The sequence below is a fragment of the Chenopodium album genome, chromosome 12 (genome assembly GCF_948465745.1).
Source record: "Chenopodium album chromosome 12, dcCheAlbu1.1, whole genome shotgun sequence".
Taxonomy (NCBI): Eukaryota; Viridiplantae; Streptophyta; class Magnoliopsida; order Caryophyllales; family Amaranthaceae; genus Chenopodium; species Chenopodium album.
The window spans coordinates 46,814,065-46,833,523 of NC_137845.1; the positions used below are offsets into that span (position 1 = coordinate 46,814,065).

At 34.7% G+C, this 19,459-nt stretch overlaps 1 protein-coding gene across 1 annotated transcript; it reads left to right on the forward strand.

Annotated features, from left to right (window-relative positions):
• Nucleotides 1–1,757: 1,757 nt before the first annotated feature.
• Nucleotides 1,758–2,096, forward strand: LOC145571231 (auxin-induced protein X15-like). Its single transcript, XM_081630299.1, has one exon. It carries the CDS (start codon nt 1,758–1,760, stop codon nt 2,094–2,096), a length of 339 nt encoding a protein of 112 aa, XP_081486425.1.
• Nucleotides 2,097–19,459: the final 17,363 nt, after the last annotated feature.

The following is a 19,459-nucleotide window of genomic DNA, read 5'->3' on the forward strand; positions in this document are numbered from 1 at the left end:
GAATGTCCAATTTTTTATTTTTATTGACAAGAATTTGTCCAATAAAAACTTATATCTATATTTTAAAATTCAAGATAATTAAAAAGCTGTATGAAATGTACGTCAGTACGTACCCTATAAATTTAATCTGTTTCACCTTGAGTTCTCAGTTCTGACCCCATACAATACCAAAAAAAAATACAATGTAGGCTAAGTAGTAACAGAATAAGGCTTTTAATAACGAAGTGTATATTTACATGCATATATAACTTATGAAACATCTGATACTTGTATATTGTTATCAACTGGTATAATCAGAGGTCAACTAAGTCTCATGCCAACGTTAAATAAGACTATAAATCATTAAATCTGAAAAATAAGGTGAACTAAATAAAAGTATAACTTAAATGTCTTTTTTTTATTTTGTTTTTTTTTTTTTTATTTTTTTTTTTTTTATTTTTATTTTAAGGTAATGAGAAAGACCATAACCGTACCTCAACCCTCGCGGTTTTGTTGATCCGGTATTTGCGGATCAGACACTTTGAGAGTGAGGGGAAAGGGTAAGAGATCCCCACCCTCAAAGTGTCTCTAGTGGGGATTGAACCCCAAAGTTGGAAGGTGACAATCTTACCACTAGACCAAGCTTAGCTTGGTAAATATAACTAAAATGTTGTTCTAAACGAATAGTCCACCTTTCAATTCAGTAAATCACGCTTCATAAGAGCAACTCCCATGGTTGTTGCAAGCAGTGCAATTTTTAAAAGTCTCTATCTACTAGCTTGACCACTGAAACTAAAAAATACAATTAGCTTGACAAGCTAATTTGCTTAAGAAAAAGTTTCCAAATTTTTTGGAGATTAATATATTAAAATAATTAAATTTATAAGGCTAATTGAGAATGTTAAACTTATTTATTAGCAAGCTAGTAGCTAATCATTGGGGCACAAAAATAGCTACAAACATAATTAGCTTGAAATCATATGTGGCATGGCAAGCTAATTTAACAATTAGCTAACTATTGGAGATGCTCTAAGTTTCTCGTATCTCCTTTGAATGATATATATATATATATATATATATATATATATATATATATATATATATATATATATATATATATATATTTGTGTTAGCTAGTTATAAAGAATCTAAAGATAAACAAATGATTAAATAATTACCAAAATAATAATTTTCGTTCTTAGGCGAAAAACGTGCATTAGCATTTAGTAATGAGAGTATCATTATTAAAAAAACACATTTTTAAATTCTTTCAAAAAAAATAAAAGAATTTCAAACAAGTCGAATACAAAAAAATAAAAATAAAAAATAAAAAATAAAAAAAAATATTCAAACCGCCCTAAAGAAGAACACTATAGTGTAGCCAGCGAGTTAAGAGCGGTGAGGTAAGACATGAGCAACTGTAGACCGCGTTTTTTAAAGACCCTACTTTGTAAGACTCAGGAAAACATCTGACTAACAAATGTTCTTACAATTAATGCAAATTTTAATTAAACTTATATTATTATTTTGTTTTATTTTTAATAAATTATTATAGTCCATATACAATGATCCCACATCACTTTCATAGAACCTTCATTTTCTTACAATTTTTATTACCCAATTCTTTGTCATACCTCGTTATATATATAACCCTTAACAAGAATCCCAAACACCAAAAACAAAATACACATTATTAAAAAAAATATTCCAATTCTATAACCAAGAAAAGCAAGCAAGTCAATCCAAAAAAAAATATGGTAGGAAAAATTATGAGTCTAATGAAGCTCAAGAAGTTTGTAAAGAAGCTAAGGTGGTGCATGAAAGTGTTACAATTGCAACCAATTCGAACGATCCCTAGTAACGAAGAGTTGGTCGAGATCCTAGGCCAAAACGCGGCATTGCCACCAAAAGGGCATTTCGCGGTGTTAGCAGGGAAGGGTGACGACGAGGAGGCTGAGTTGAGGAAGTTTGTGGTGGAGTTAAGGTTTTTAAGAAACCCTACACTTTTAAAGTTGTTAAAAGAAGCTGAAGAAGAGTATGGTTTTCAACAAGAAGGTGCATTGGTTGTACCTTGTAAGCCTGAAGAATTACAAAAGATATTGGAAGACAAATTCTAAGATAACAACTTACTATATTTATTGTTGATCAAGCTTTTGTTTAGTTAATGTAGTCTAGTTAGATTTTAATTTCCAAATACACACTAATTAGATTAGCATAATTCTTTTGGATTATAAATGTAAAAGATGCATATTCATTCCTTTCTTTTAGTTTTTGATATGGTTTGTATTCTTTGTAAATGATACCCAATCCTATGCATGATGCATTACATTTTAAAATGCACACTGCTATATTTTGGGATCAAATACACATATGTTTTTGTTCTTTTTCAATTCATATATTTATTCGCAAGTATATGGTGTTTCGAATAATTCTTTATGTTACATTATTTTGCTTTTGTAATTAATTTTCAATTTATTAATTACATGATTTACGCCACATTTATGAAAAGAGATTAACTGTAGTTAGTCATGGTTGCCAGGATATGCACCTTGTCAACTGTTAATTATAGCAACAATGCTTTAAAAAAAAAATTAGCCCCTGTAGGGAATATTTCAAGCCATTAACCCCAAGCTTGAACCCCACTGTGATCATACACTTAAGCATGGTGGCGTCCAAAGGGAAGGAAGCTAGAGCAAAAGAGTCGCCAACAAGTTTTAGGAACTTGTAAACCGTTCACAAGGTGAAGATTACACCCCTTAACTATCCAAGAGATCGTCAACTTCAAAAGATCTTGAACCAAATAGGGTTCGGGGATGAAGGTACAAATCCAACCTAAAAGAGATTGAACCTGCCCTAAATAGGCCTCTACTTCATTCTTCTTATATTTATGTGCGCTTTCTGACTAACATGCAATCAATAGATTAACCCTAAACCTGCTTATCTATGTTGGTTGAATTTAATGCACAAATAAAACTATTATTGGCGGTCACTTGAATTATAATCATATTAACTCTAAACAAGATTATTAATTATCTTATTAAGCGTGATTACAAGTACAAATTCCCTTTAAACATGCATAAAAGGTGTGATCAAGCAATAACAATAAATAAGCATCAAGCAACATAACAATAATCAAAATTATAACAATCATCATAATTACCATAATTATCATAATCACGTTAAAGCATAATAATAGCAAGATCCTAGGCATGATACTAACAAGATTAATAACAAACCCTAGCATGTCACTAAGTAATAAAGATCAAAGCTTTATCCCTAACATGATAGTAACATGATATTAGAAAAGAGTAAAAGGCACCCTAAACATGATACTAGAAAGCAATAACAACATCCTAACATGATGCTAGGAATTAAACAAATTTAAACATGCTTTCTACAAGAATAGAGCAATAAGATTACATACTTTAATGCCTCGTGCCTCTTTCTAATAACAAAATACACGCGTTAGTAACTTCAAGGAAAATATAAAATCAAAACAATTAAATCATATAATTGAAATAGAGATTAGGGACCAAACCCTCAGAAATTATAAACTTTCACGTCTAAGGCGAAGGCAACTTCGAACTCGGCTAGGTGTGTCTAGATCTTGTGAATGCGGAATTTTGTAAGAGGGAAGGTTTAGAAAAAGAATAGAGAGAGAAAGCTTCTAGCTTTTGAGAGATGATTGTTGATTGTTGATTGTAGATTGTTGATGAGAATTGGTGAATAAAAACGGAGGTTTAGGACCCTATTTATTAGTTAACAGTCCGAAAATAGGTAGAATTTGATAAGGAATAAAATTCCACTCTGTCGCTGCAAAACCGACCTTGTCGCTTGGCGACAGGGCTTGTCGCATGGCGACAGGCCCGTCGTTTGGCGACAGGGTCTGTCACATGGCGACAAGCCTGTCGTTTAGCGACAGCCTGGATTCCTACGCGTTTTCAAACACGGAGTCCACTTATCAATCAAAATCGATTTGTAAAGTCTGTATGAAAACTGAAATCGTATCTTTCATAAAACAATATTTTATTCCAAATAAAACTTTATCAAAATCTAATTATTAATCCTAATCTTATTAGGATTAAAGAGAACCCTCTAGAGAATTCTAGAAGGCTATAATCAATTCTAATAACTTTAGGAATAATAAATATTGGGCCCTCCCCTAGATCATTGGGCCGCTTGTAAAGATCAAACCGGGCCCAGTTTAGTATTTTGGCCATAACTTCCTCATTATTCATCGGAATTGGGCTTATAATATATCGTTGGAAAGCTCTTTGCAAGCCCCATCCAACTACACTATTATTGGACCCTTGTCGTGGAACAAACTAAACTGGATTGGCTGTTTTCATAAAATAGAGTTGTTTTCGAAAACAGAAAGAAAGAATTTTAATAAAAACCAACCGCAACACTTGACCTTTCACACTTTCACCTCATTCGATAATCATTCGATGCAAAAGGTATTCATCACTGAGTTTGGTTTTGGGGAGACACATTTGGGTGTCTACAGAAGCCCCCACTTTAACTGAGTTTAGAGAAACGCAAGTTTCGAAAACGAAAGTCAAAGTAGCGATAGGGACGGAGAATGATTCAGAACGTTCTGCGATCCTAAATCATTCTTGTAACACCGATACCTGCAGACTAGCGTTAGTCAAACAAATAAAAGAGTTAAGAAACGTGTATCTTGCTCCGTCGAGCACACGTCTCTGAAGGTAACCGATTTGTTACACTTGTTGAAGACCGCTCTGCTTATAGCTGCCTCCTATTTCATCGAAGACGACTCTACTTATAGCTGCCTCCTATTTCATCGAAGACGACTCTGCTTGTAGTCATTCTTCGCCGCTTGTGACCATCTTCCACATCCTAGGGAACACGATCGAAGATAACTCTGCCTGTAGCCATCTTCAGTTTTGAAGTTCACTCGTCTCTGAACAATAGAGCTTTTTTTTTATATGTCCACGCGTCTCTGAACAAAGAGCCTTGAAAAGAAATGTCCACGCGTCTCTGAACAAAAGAGCTTTAATGATATGCCCACACGTCTCTGAGCAAAGAGCTTTAATGATATGTCCACGCGTCTCTGAACAATGGAGCTTGAAAGAAATGTCCACGCGTCTCTGAACAATAGACCTTGAATAGGAAATGTCCATGCGTCTCTGAACAAAAGAGCTTGAAATAAATGTTCACGCGTCTCTGAACAAAAGAGCTTTGAATGAAATGTCCACGCGTCTCTGAACAATAGAGCTTTGATACTTGAATGTTTGTTGCGATAATATTCCGAAGAAAACTTCCGAAGACCAACGCTTGTCGATCTTTAAAGCTCGCTTTGAACTTTGCTTCCGCTATGCCAGTACGTCGGCGCTTTTGCTGCTTGTGAACCATTATGTCGGTGCCTCTGTTGTTTATGAACCAGTATGTCGGTGTCTTGCGATGAGCCAATGTTTAGGCGCTTTAAGCTAAGTGAGACAATCTTTCGTCAGGTCAATCACTTATTGCGATTGTAATCAAGCCGACTACTTAATCAAGTCAAATTGCTTATAGGGGCTAACTGGCATACCAAGGAACCCGAAATCGCTGTATAAGGTCCGCATAATCCAATATGGGGCCATGCATCTCATCGTTGCTCCGGCGCACGCTGGAAACCGCTGTCGTCGCACTGACACCTGCTGGAAGACTCTGGCGCCGCACTTTTCTTCTGTCGCCAGGCGACAGCCTTGTCGTTTGACGCTGGAGTCAGGTTTTCATTCGCGGTTTTTCAAAAAAATCCGAGAATGTTCTTGCTCACTGGAATGTACCTGCATTTATATTTTGGACTATAGGATTTTGCTTATCTTTCTTTAGGGTTGACCTAAGACTTAGTATTGCTTGACTCGACGTGTAACTTGATGTACTCAAATCGACTCGTGTGCATTATAATGTGATTGTGTGACTCGAGAAATGTAAAAAAGCAAAATTTTCCGTCATTTTTTGTGGAGGGTACCAACTTTCTCCCGCAAAAAAAGAAAGAAGCGAAGTTTTTGAAGGTGCATGTTGAATGAGCTTAGTCAAATGTATGCGCCCACATTGTATCTCATAGTACAAGGATTGTAACATCTTGGACTATCCTAGTTGACTTGGTAATGAAAGTATTTAGGTAGCTTAGGCGCGGAGGCTAAGTACTTCATACTTTGTGATGCAATGATGATTGATCTTGATTTTGACATGACAAGGCATGCTTCAGCATTGTGTTAAGATTTCATGACAAAGGGTTCCTAAAGGTAGGATTATTTGGTCATGTATTTGTGATGTGCGTGATAGTGACACTAAAGTTAGGCTGCAAGGGCTAAGAGTGTGGACAAATATATTGAAAAGAGTCAAATGGTGGTGACTCTTAGGCTAGGTAGGCTAATAATGTAAGGATCAAGCCCCCAAGTCTAGCTCTAAATAGATAGGGATGAGCATTGGAAATCCCTTGATATGATCATGGTGTGAGTGTGTGAATGTGAATATGAATGCATTTTTATTACGGCCACACCCCAATGTGAGGTTGCCTACGTATCCGTTAGGAATCAGGCCGAACGTAGCTCTAGCCGAACCTCGCATAAGTATGTGTATTCCTCAAAGAGGTCTTTTGAGGGTTGTAACGTGGTTAGGCTAAAGGTTGAAGAAGAAAGGGATAAAGGCTTAAGACCCTAGATAAGCCCCCAAGGTGTGCAACCTTGCTTTTGAATCTTTGTATTATTATGCTTGAGGTTTCTCACTTTTGAGCTCTTTCTTTTTTATTTTTGCTCTCTTTTCTCGCTTTTGCATTTTTTTTTTATTTTGAACCTTTTTTGATAAGTGTGGGCAATCCCGATCATGCGGTCTATCACTCACTTGGCATTCATGTTTCTCAGGCACGGTACCAAGCACTTGATAAGAAATGCAATCTGAGACGTGTTCATATCAAAGACATTTCATATGAGAGACATTGGAACACTTGCCCTTTTGTACACTTTTATTGTTTTTGCTATTTTATTTATTTTGATCTTTTGAAATCACTCAATCTTTTTAAAATTGCATAAATTGCACACTGTCCCATCCCAAGATTAGGTAGATGTGGGTTGAAGAAAGAAAGGTCTATCGTTAGACGAGGCTCAAAGTGGTTTATCAAGAAAGGATTTATATTTTTTAAAGGGTGAAAGGTGATATGATATGGCTACAAGGGGGTGCCTCAAATCATTGGTATACCTTGTGCTTAGTTCGACAATGATTTTTTTTTTTCAATGCGATGATCATATGCAAGAGAATAAATGCTCATTTTATTTAAAAGTGAAGGGTAGAAATCAAACTCTAAAAAATAAATCTAAGGAGGATGAAGGGTGCCTATGCTAGACTTATTGGGGAAGGGTTTGAAAAAAGAAGAAGAAAGCATGAAATCTTGGTAAAAAGCTTGCCTTGTGCATTTGTTTCATCATTACCCTTTTTTTGTTTGTCAATCACATGACTCAAACTCGACTCAACATGCATAATGGGAAAAGAGTGTAATGAGGTGAATGATGTATGAAGGAAGCATGTAAGATGAAAGTGGTGCATGAATGTAGGAAGTGTGAAAGAAGAAAAGTGTAAGATATTTAATGTATGGAGAAGTGATGTGAAAGAATATGGAAAGCTATAGAAATTTCTGGAATAGGACGGACCCCCAACTCAAATGACGGAAAGGACGACTCATGCATGAACCTAAGACATGGTCAAATATAAAGTCGCATAACTCCCCCCAAATGTTCATACTCAAGGTATATACGTTCCAAGAGTTTTGGAGCGTAATCTCTTTCACTTTACGTTATTTACATATTATTAAACTTGGTGATGACTCTCAAACCATAACACAATCAAACATTTTAATTATCCAAACAATTAAACATTCCAATTTAATTCTTGAATAATTAGTGACCACATAATATTTAATGTTGAACCCTTTTTAAATCTACCTCGGTGTCAAAGACACCTTAAACAGTGGCGGAGGCAGGAATTTTAAACCGGGGGGACAAATGAACATCATCGCTTAGTTTGACAAAAATATCAGAGCGAAAATATACCTTTTTTTTTTTTGAGGAAAAGCAAAAATATACCTAAATAGTTATTGTTTTACAACTCAAAAATATAAAATACGGAGTACTTTGTCAAAAAAATTAACATCAAGTATCATTTTTTTTCTCCATAAAGAACTACTAGGCTATTACATTCGTAATTTGGGGTAGAGTTCATGCAAAACTATAATTACAATAATTGAAATACGTATATGGAGTAATTGTTAAGAAATATATTGAAGTAATTTTATTTTATAAAGTATTTTTTATTAAAAAAAAAAAGAACTACAATTACAGTTATTCTAATAAGTAATTGGAGTAATTTTCAGCAATAAATTGAAGTAATACTATCATATAAAGATTTAGGTTTCAAAATCTTATAAAGATACATTAAAAAACCAAAAAGGAAAAAAGCAAAAACAAAAAAAAAAAAAAAAGAAGAAGAAAATGCTTGCTGGAAGAATCGAAACCCTGTCCATCAGACCAAAAACTCATGCATTGCCCACTCACCGCTGATCCAACTCCATTGATCTATCTTAAGAAGCGCAAAATATTATATTTAACCTATATCTTTTTTTGGGGAAGTGGGGGGACAGCTGTCCCCCCTTGTCCCACGCTGGCTCCGCCAGTGACCTTAAACGCATAATGCGCCAAAATTCATATCCCTCGGTGTTAGAAACACCTTAAGTGCACTAAGGCACCAATACATAATTTATTCCTCATGTACACAGACACTTAAATAGCTCTTTTCTCATGCTTATAGCATCAATAAAAATTATATGAATCATAATAAAATTCCTTTTTAATACTCCAAACTAAATTAAACATTTAGTTTAATTAAACATGCTCTCTATCATACCAATAATAAAAGTGTGGTTCATATACAACATGCCAAAATAATTATTTCCACTCAATAATCCATCACAAACAATCCATGCTTCATAATTATATTCAATCACCAACATCAACCAAATAATAAATTCCAATCAAAATCTATCATGATACTATGTGAAATCAATTATTCAAAGCCTAGCATGTTCCTACATCACCAAATAAATACCAAGTACGCGAACGTACCTCAAATCGTCTTTTCAACTAACCAAAATGCTAGAATTTACTCAACTTAAAGTCTCCTACAATACCAAAATAAACTCAATTAATCCCTTGATTACACAAATTTCCAGCAACTTTTAAACATCTTAAAACCTCTCTAACAAGCTGAAATTTTGGTTTAAAACCTTTAAAACTCTTTCTTTAAGTGGATAATTAAAACCACGAAGTAAAAACATAATTATAGTGCTTATATAAAAATTCCAGCACACTATTTAAGGTCTAAACCCCTCAAATAAATCTGAAAATTATATTAAAACCAACTAAAACTTCTCTATTTATGGGTAATCAACCCCTTTTTATTAAGACACAAAAGTAGCACTTTATAATAAAATTCCAGCAATTTATTCTTAATGAAAACTCATTAAAACTCCATAAAGATACAATCTTTAAGCTTTATTAACACTTTCAATCAATGGGTATATAAAACCCCCAAATTAATTTTAAGTTAGAACCCTAAAAATCAATACTTTAATAATTAAAACCATAACTTTTAATACTTTATAAAATCTGAAAATTAAACACTTTATAATCCAAAATTTACAATATTTAATCATTAAAACACAATTACAAAATATATTAATCATGTTTAAACAATTAAAATCAATACCCAAAATATAAAGTATAAGAATTATAATTAAAACAAGATAAAAGAGGAGAGAGATAGAGAGAGAACCACCGAGGGGTGGTGGTCGGCCGGCTGGCCGGCGGTGTTCCGGTAGGCGACAGGTGGCATAAGGTGGCTGCACATGCGTGAGGTGGGATTTGTTTCCCAAATTCCCCACGTAGCAAGAAACAAAAGAAGGAATAAGGAAAAGAAAAAAAAAAGAAAAGAAAGAAATGAAAGAAAAAGAAATAAAGGAAAAAGAAAAATAAAAGAAAAAGAAAAGAAAACTTACATTGTGCAAATCTGATTTTTAACCTCTTTGTGTGGGAAAATTTTGGGGTTTTGAGAGTTATTTATAGAGTAGAGAATAGGGTTTAAATTTGGGCTCAATAAATAAGTGGGCTTGGATTATAAAACATTGGACCCACAAAGGTTCAAATAAAGGATTGGACTTATTTAAATAAAATAGGTTATTCCAATAAGAGTATGTAGGACTAGTTACATACAATATTTTAAATGAACCCAAATAATTAATAAACATTTGGCCCAAAATATAAGTTACTTTTATAAAACTTTATAATTAAAATACTTTAGCCTTTTAAAATATTTAATTAAATTACTTGAAATTTTAAAAATATATTTTATAAATACTTTATAAAAATACATAAAAATACGGAGTATTACAACCATGATTATTTTTTCATAGTTAGGTTTTTTTTTTAACTAAATAACACTCATTAATGTCATAAGTGGGATAAATATCATAATTAGAGTCATTTTATAAATTTGTATTATATAAAAAAAAGGAGGTCACCATGTGATGTGCGTAGCAGAAGTTGGGGGTCACTATTGAGAATTTCCCTAATAATAATAATAATAATAACAAAAACAATAATGCACTATATTTTTCATATACAAATGACTGAATTTATATTAAAAAAATAAAATTGATTAGAAAGCTAGTAAATTACTATATGTCCCACTCTTGACTTTTCTATAAGCTTAACTACTATGTATTAGTTACAAACTAGGTGTGAATCCCGTGTAATGCAAGACATTTAAAGAAAACCATTTTTTCAAAGCTTCAATTAGATTCGTTGTCCCCTAATCATGATATCTAAATTTAAATAATTTTTAATGATAAATCCAAGTCTAATAAAATCTAAGTTAGTTTTAATAATAAATTTAATTCTATCGTGATTGACAATAATATATACAAATATACAAAAGTAATGTTGTCTTCTATTTTAAATGAATCTCAATCTCTCCTCCACAAACTCAGATAATTAGGATTTCGGGATAAAGGTCGAAAATCATGGTTTTTTCAATTTTCGAAGCTTTAGGGCTTGATTTCTCTCGATTTTAGGGTTTGATTTTGCTTGATTTTAGGGTTGATTTGCTCGATTTTAGGGTTTGAAAGAGGCTTTTTTTTTCCGGTAAAAAGGGGGTCAGTGGCGGTGGGAGAAGAGTGCTTGTACATGATAAAGAGAGGAGGGGATCACCAGCGGTGGTTTAATTTGGGCGTTTGGGGTTTTGTGTTGCGGTGGTGGTCTGGGCGGTGGTTGGGTGTTGGGGTTCTATGTTGCAGTGGTGGCATGGGCAGTGGTCTGGGTGTTGGGGTTCTGGGTTGCGGTGGTGGTCTGGGGAGAAAGAGGTTGGTTTGTTTATGTTTTTTTTTTAATAATTTAATTATTAGAAAATAAAAGAAATTAACCATAGTTAGTGAGTTTATATTAAAATAGATGTTATCATTGGTAATCAAAAATTCAAGTTTACCAAGGATAATAAGATTTTTTAACGTTTATCACTGAGAAAATTAAAAAGTTCGAGTTTACCATAGAGAATTTCCCTCATTTGTTTACATTATAATGTAATAGCACAAATAAAAATTATATAAAAAAAAAAAAAATTATCTTTGGTAACGTTGAACTTTTATTTTTCTCAATGATGAATTGTAAAAAACTCTATTATCTTTGGTAACATTACATTATTGATTACAAAGATAATAGTCGTTTTAATTTAAAATCATTAACTATGGCCTGGTTAGTTTTTAAGTTTTTTAATAATGAAATTATTTATTTTACTAACAAAACAGCCCACCCCCTCCTCTTCCCCTCTACTGCCAGCCCGGCAGTCCCCCTTCTCCACCGGCATCTCATTCACCTCTTTCCTCCGGCGCCCTCACCGAGATGATAAGGATTGAAAATCCTTAAGATTATATATTATATTATTCTTTAAATATTCTAGATATTATTCTCATAGATATTATCCCCCTTAATTGTAGCCTTAATGACCATGTTTAATTTACACATACTTACCATTAGCTTATAATTTACTATATATGTTTTCTCAAAATCAATAGTAAAGCACAACCTTTTATCAATCTCTTTATGGTGTGGTGCATCTCACCATATCACACCCGACCTCAACAATCTGGCCTTGCATTCCCCTTACAACAACACCAAGGAATTAATCATCGGAGATGGTACAGGTTTAAAAATCTCTCACATTGGCTCTCTTTATATCTTTCTCATTCATCCTCTTCTCTTAAACTACATAATGTTCTTTATGTTCCTTCCATGTCTACTCGTAACATTATCTCCATATCTCAATTTTGCATTGACAATAACTCCTCAATAGAATTTCCACCAACGTCTTTTCTTGTGAAAGACCTCAAAAACGGGGCGTGTCTTTCCCAAGGTCCAGTTAGGTTGGATGTATATGAAATCTAATCCACTCCACTCCACCTCAAGCTTTCACAAGCATTAAAACTGATTCACTTGACTACACCATCTATTAGGCCATCATATTATAATAATAATAATAATAATAATAATAATAATAATAATAATAAATAAATAAATAAAAAATTAGACAACTTATTTCCACAACAAATGTTTCTAGCATTTCTACCTTAGATTGCAACTCTTGTGCTTGCAATAAGTCATCAGTTACCATTCTTTATCTCCTCTTCTGCTCCCTTACAATATATGTACACTGATTTGTGGACTGCCCCAATATATTCTCATGATGGTTATAAATATTATGTGATATTTGTAGACCATTAAACAAAATACATATGGCTTTTTCCTTAAAAATAAAAATCAGACACCAAAATTATATTTATTCGATTCAAAGCCTTAGTTGAGAAAGAGGAAATACAAGTTTATCAGGCTGATAAACTTTGTATGCAAATCAGGGGGTATTAATGCCATTTCAGTTATTTAATTGGGGGTATTTTTGTATTTTCACCTTTTTTCCCTCCACTCTCCATTCCCAACCACCTTCTTTTTCCAAGCCAGTAAACCTGCATACCAATGATACCACCGCTTGTGGCAGTTTAAAATGATGCTGCGATGTTAAGGCTTTCCCCTAAAGGATTGATATGGCCCTAATTTACACTGTCTTCTACTAGGGTGTCTTTTTATTACCTCCGCGAAGCGGCGTTGGGGTCGTTGTTACGGAATAAGGAACATGGGGCTGTGATGGTGATGGACGCGAAGATGGTTGTGGTTGCGATGGGCTGTGATGGTGATGGTGGCTGAGAAGAAGATGGTGGTGGTGGTTGTAATGAGGATGGGCACGAAGAAGATGGTTCGTGGTTGATCGGTGATGGTGACAGAGATCTAAAGTACTTTTTTTCTTTTTCTTTTTTGATTTTTTCTTTTTTTTTTTTTATTAAATTGCACAATATTACAAAAATGCCACCTGATATACATCTATATCAGGCTGATTAACCGGGGCCTCCTTGTTGAGAAATTCTTTCAACTCCCTCTTATTACTCTACACTCTGATAATGGGGGTGAATATGAATCTTTACAGGATTATTTAGCCATTGACGGCATATCTAGACTTACCTACACCTCCACACACTCCTCAACATAACGAATTTTCTTAGAGACGTCATCGACATATTGTTGAGACATTCCTATCCTTATTATATCATACATCTATGCCACTAGAATATTCTTGATAAATTGCCTTCCTACTCCCACCTTGAAAAATGCGTCTTCATTCTCAAAATTGTTTGGAAAACAACCTAATTACAACAAATTACGAAGCTTTGGTTGCTTATGTTATCATTGGTTAAAACCCTACACTAAGCATAAATTAGACCCAAAATCTACTCCATGTGTATTTTTTGGATACTCCTCTACTCAAATTGCCTATTAATCTATTACTGTCTTGATCCCACAACTAACAAAACCTACGCATCTCGACAAGTTCATTTTGTGGAAAAAAATTCCCATTTTCTGATCTTGTAACCTGAAGAAATTGAGTTTCTGATTTTATCAAACAATAAAAATTGAGTCCTTTTGTATTTTTTGGTGGTTGGGAAGAACAACTCCTCAAACCTTTCTTCTCATTCAAGCCAATTGGTGGCTGTGCAATTGCACTCTCTTGAAAACTACAACCTAGGACCAGCATTATATATAGCAGGCCTTACGATCCTGAGCATACATTTGTCCTTAAAGAATTAATCAAAAACAAAGCTGCTAGAAGACAACACAAGCAAAAAAACGAAATAACAGCAAAAGAAAAATTAAACTATTCTGATGTAATTTGCAAATAAGTTGGTTTAGCCTGGAAATTAGGAGCAAATTTCTTCACCCCCTCCTCAAGTTGGACTTGCATATGGGAAACAAGTCCTAACTTGCCACATAGATATCTGTGCTGCTGCTCAGATAAACTCTTAGTCATGATATCTGCAATTTGCAGGGAAGATCGAACAAAAGCAGTAGATATGAATCCTGCTTCCAGATGCTCACGAACATAATGACAATCTTTGTCAAGGTGCTTTGTTCGCTCATGAAAAATTGGATTTTCAGCAATGTGGAGGGCAGATTTGTTATCGCAATACAAAGGTATTGGATGACTAATGTTGATGTGCAGATGTTCTAAGACTCCATCTATCCACACAACTTCACTTGTGGTCTAAGACATACATCTATATTCAGCCTCACAAGAAGACTTTGAGATTGTCTTTTGTTTCTTAGTCTTCCAAGACACCAGAGATCCCCCTAAGAAGACATAATAGCCTGTAAGAGATCTAGCTGGAAAGGGGCAAGCTCCTCCATCAGCATCACAATAAGCCACCAATTCCAACTTTGAATTAGATGGATAGAAAAGACCAAAATCAGGTGTACCCTTGAGGCACTTCACAACATGAAGAGCTGCCTCCCAATGAGGCATTCTTAGGCAAGCCATAAATTAACTTAATTGTTGGATAGAGTAGGAAATATCTGCTCTAGTTAGGTTTAGGTATAAAGTTTCCCTACTAAGCTTCTGTATCTTTCTAGATCTTTCATAAGCTCTCCCTCGTCTGTTGAGAGTTTAATCTTCTTTTGAAAAGGACATGTTACTAGTTTGCATTCCAGCAAACCTGTAAATTGCAGAATGTCACTCACATACTTTGTTTGGTTTAGATTTGTTCCTTTTTCAGTTCTTGACACCTCTAAACCCAAGAAATACCTCATTCTTTGTCTAGATCTTTTAAAGTAAATTATTTGTCCAGATCAATTTCTAGCTTTTGTATGTAATGCTCATCATTTCCCGTAATCAATAAATCATCAACGTAGACAAGCACTATGCATATCTTTCCATTATGCTCTCTGCAAAACATGGAGTAATCTCTGAAAGATTGATTGAAGGACCTTTTTTCAGGAACTTAGTCAGCTTGATGTTCCACTGCCTTAAACCTTGCTTCAATCCATACAGGACCCTCCTTAATTTGCAAACCTTCCCATCAGGAGCTTTATTGTAACCTTTTGGAGGCTTTAAATATACTTCTTCATCTAGATATCCATGTAGAAAGGCGTTGTTGATATCTAGCTGATGTAATTTCCAATTCATGATCGTTGCAAGGGCTATAAGAATTCTTACGGTAGCGAACTTTGCAACGGGGGAAAAAGTATGCTTATAGTCCTTCCCTTTGACTTGTCTATCACCTCTTGCCACGAGCCTTGCCTTTAACCTGATGACATTCCCATCCTTATCATATTTTACCTTGTATACCCATTTGGAATCCAAGGCCTTTTTATCTTTTGGAAGATCAGCAAACTCCCAAGTCTCATTGAGTTTGAGAGCTTGAATTTCTTCTTCCATAGCATTTTTCCATCCCTCTTGAGATGATGCTTCATTATAGGATGTTGGTTCAATCACTTTCATCACATTATGAAAGGAAATTACATAGTCGGGGCTATAATGAGCTCTCTCCTCCAGCTTATAAATCGAAAATGAAGGTGTAACTTCATCATGTTCAACCAAATTACTTGGTTGGAGTTCATAAGAATACCCCTTCAAGTTACTCGAAACTCTTCTTTCTCTTTGAGATCTTCTTACGCCCTGGTTCTCTTCCCCCAAATTCTGCTGACTGATTTGTTCTTGAATTGTCACTTCCAAGTCTATCTCACTTTGTAAATCTTCTTGATTATTCGCTGGGTCAACTTGATCTTGTTGCACAGTTTGGCGGTATTTCTCCCCATTTTCTTCATCAGAATCTATAAGAATTTCTGTTTCTACAAGCGGCAATTGATTCATTTTTGCTTTCATTTCATTGATATTTCCATTCAAGTGCATGAAAGAAAATATGTGCTCTTCAAAATAAACATCTTTCCTAATAAAAACCTTTCGTTTCTACAGATCATACAATCTGTATCCCTTTGTACCAAAAGGATATCCCAATAAAACACTTCTTATACCCCTTTCATCAAACTTATCATGGCTATTATCAGTCCCACTTGCATAACACAAACACCCTATCACTCTCAAGTGATCATAAGTTGGTTTTCTTTTCATCAATCTTTCATAAGGTGTTTCCCAACTTATGACTCTACTTGGAAGCAAATTAATGAGATGAGTTGCTGCCAGTATACATTCCCCCCAAAAATATTTTGGAAATCCTGAGTGCAATCTCAAAGCCCTGGCTGTTTTTACCAGAGTTCTATGTTTTCGTTCCACCCTTCCATTTTGCTGTAGAACCCCTAGAACACTTTTTTGGTGAATGATTCCTCGCTTTGCAAACATACTGCTACAATCTTCCTGGACAATTTCAGTCCCATTATCACTCCTCACTATTTTTACTCTAACATTGAATTGATTCTCAGTATAAGCTAAGAATCTTTCTATCACCCCTTTCACTTGATATTTATTTGACAAAAGGTGCGTCCAAGTCACCCTACTATAATCATCTAAAATAGTGAGAAAATAAGTAGATCCATCTACATTTTTTTCCTATAAGGTCCCCATAAATCTATGTGTACGAGATCAAAGATATGCTTTGCAATGCTATGATAGATAGGAAAGGCAATCTATGGTGCTTCGAAATGGAACAAGTATCACAATAAAAATTTTCAACATTCTTGCAATTACAAAACTTAAATGTTTCAATTTAGATAATGATCCATGCCCTAATCTAGCATGCATCACATCCAAAGTAACTGACTTATTACAAAAAACTTCTTTTCCTGCCATATTTGCTCTCATTACACCATTATTTCCCGTAAAACATCCATTTTGGGGTTCAACTTCACTACAACTAAATTTATAAAGGCCATTTGCTCTTCTTCCATAATCCACGGCATTTTGATCAGTAGGGTCCTGAAAAACACATCCCTTTTTGTCAAAAATAACTCTCAAGTGGTTGTGCTATATCAGTTTACTTAAGGAAAGTAAGTTATGTTTGAACTGAGGCAAATACAACACATTCACTAATCTGATTTTAGAACCCAATGTGACTTCTCCAATTTGAGACACTTTTCTCATAGTCCCATCCGGTAACATCACATTCAAAGGGGTTTCAAGAGTTTTTAAAACATCAAACTGATTTTTATTTCCATCCATATGATCAGAAGCACCGGAATCAACAATCCATGAATTACAATAAAAAAATGTCATTAAAAGTGGCTACATTTGAGATTGATATTATACCTGCAAAATTGCTCATTTCATTTGTTTTCCCAGATGTGCTTGCACCTCCCTGCTTGTCCTGGAAAGCTCTAATAACTTCTTGCACAACAGCTGAAATAAGATTGCTATCAGGTTTGACGGTTCCATTTTTTCCAGCTTCTCCATCTTAATCGAACGGAGTATCCTGTTGTGCACTCTGTTCAATTATACCCACATTTGCAGCCATCTTGTTCACATTCTTTCCTTTTGGCCCTTTGTACCAAGGTGGGTAACCAATCAACTCGAAACATCCTTCCTTTATATGTCTTTTCATTCCACAATAATCACACTAAAGCTCTTGCTTCATTCTTTTTACCTCCTTGAAACCCTTATTCTGAAAGTTTTCAGAATATGTTTCCCACCTTGAGTTTGTCTTGATGCCTGAAAAGCACTCGTCTCGACATTTCATTGAATTTCTCCTGTAATCTCTTTCTGTTTTTCAGCTTGCAACACCAAATGAAAAGCTTTGTTGACAGTGGGCAGAGGTTCTGTACTAAGAATGTTCTCCCTAACATTTTGGTAATCTTTCTTGAGACCCATAAGGAAGCTCATGACTCTATCCCTTTCTACAATCTACAACAACTTCTTGTACATACTACATGTACACTTTCCAAGTATACAACAAGTGCACTCTGGTATGGGTTCTATATTATAAATCTCATCCCAAAGTTTCTTGAGCTTACAATAATACTCCCCCACACTCATTTGTTCACCTTGTTCAAGTTTTCCCAGTTCCTTTTTCAACTGGAAAAGGAGTGGTATGTTGCTTTCGGAGTACCTCTCAATCAACTCATCCCATAACTCCTTTGCATTTTGAACGAGATTGAGCCCTCCAGAATTATCATCTGTCATGGACCTAAAAATCCAACACCTCATCATATAGTCTGCTCTTTCCCATATATTGTAATCCTTGTGTCCTGGGTTCGGCTTACTGACCTTCCCTTCAATAAACCCATTTTTGTTCTTTGCACCCAAAGCCATCTTGACATATCTACTCCATATCATGAAGTTATTCCCATTAAACAACATAGGTGTTAATGGAATTGAATGATTGTCAGAATTTGCCACAAAGAGTGGATCCTGATAAGCATTATGATGTTCTGAAGTGTCATCTCTAGCCATCTTAGAATAAAGATGAAACCTTTAAGAGAAAAAACAAAGAAAAAATAAAGAAATCCCAGAGATTTTAACCTGTCCGCTCTGATACCATGAAGAAATTGAGTTTCTGATTTTATCAAACAATAAAAATTGAGTCTTTTTGTATTTTTTGGTGGTTGGGAAGAACACCTCCTCAAACCTTTCTTCTCATTCAAGCCAATTGGCGGTTGTGCAATTGCACTCTCTTGAAAACTACAACCTAGGACCAGCATTATATATAGCAGGCCTTACGATCCTGAGCATACATCTGTCCTTAAAGAAATAATCAAAGACAAAGCTGCTAGAAGACAACACAAGCAAAAAAAACAAAATAACAGCAAAAGAAAAATTAAACTATTCTGATGTAATTTGCTGGTTTAGCCTGGAAATTAGGAGCAAATTTCTTCATAACCCAATCTCCTCTTTACCCACGCTAACAGAAGAGTGGTGCCCTATCTCAATTCCTATTTATATGCCACCTACACAGCTTTAATCCTCCAAATTCCCTTTCCACTTCTACTTCTAATTCTCCTCTAAACTCTCCGGCTGCTCCTAATTCCACTACTCAAAATCCACTTACTCCCACTAACACTCTTTCCAACTCTTCTTCAACATCATCTAGTGATACAAGTCATGC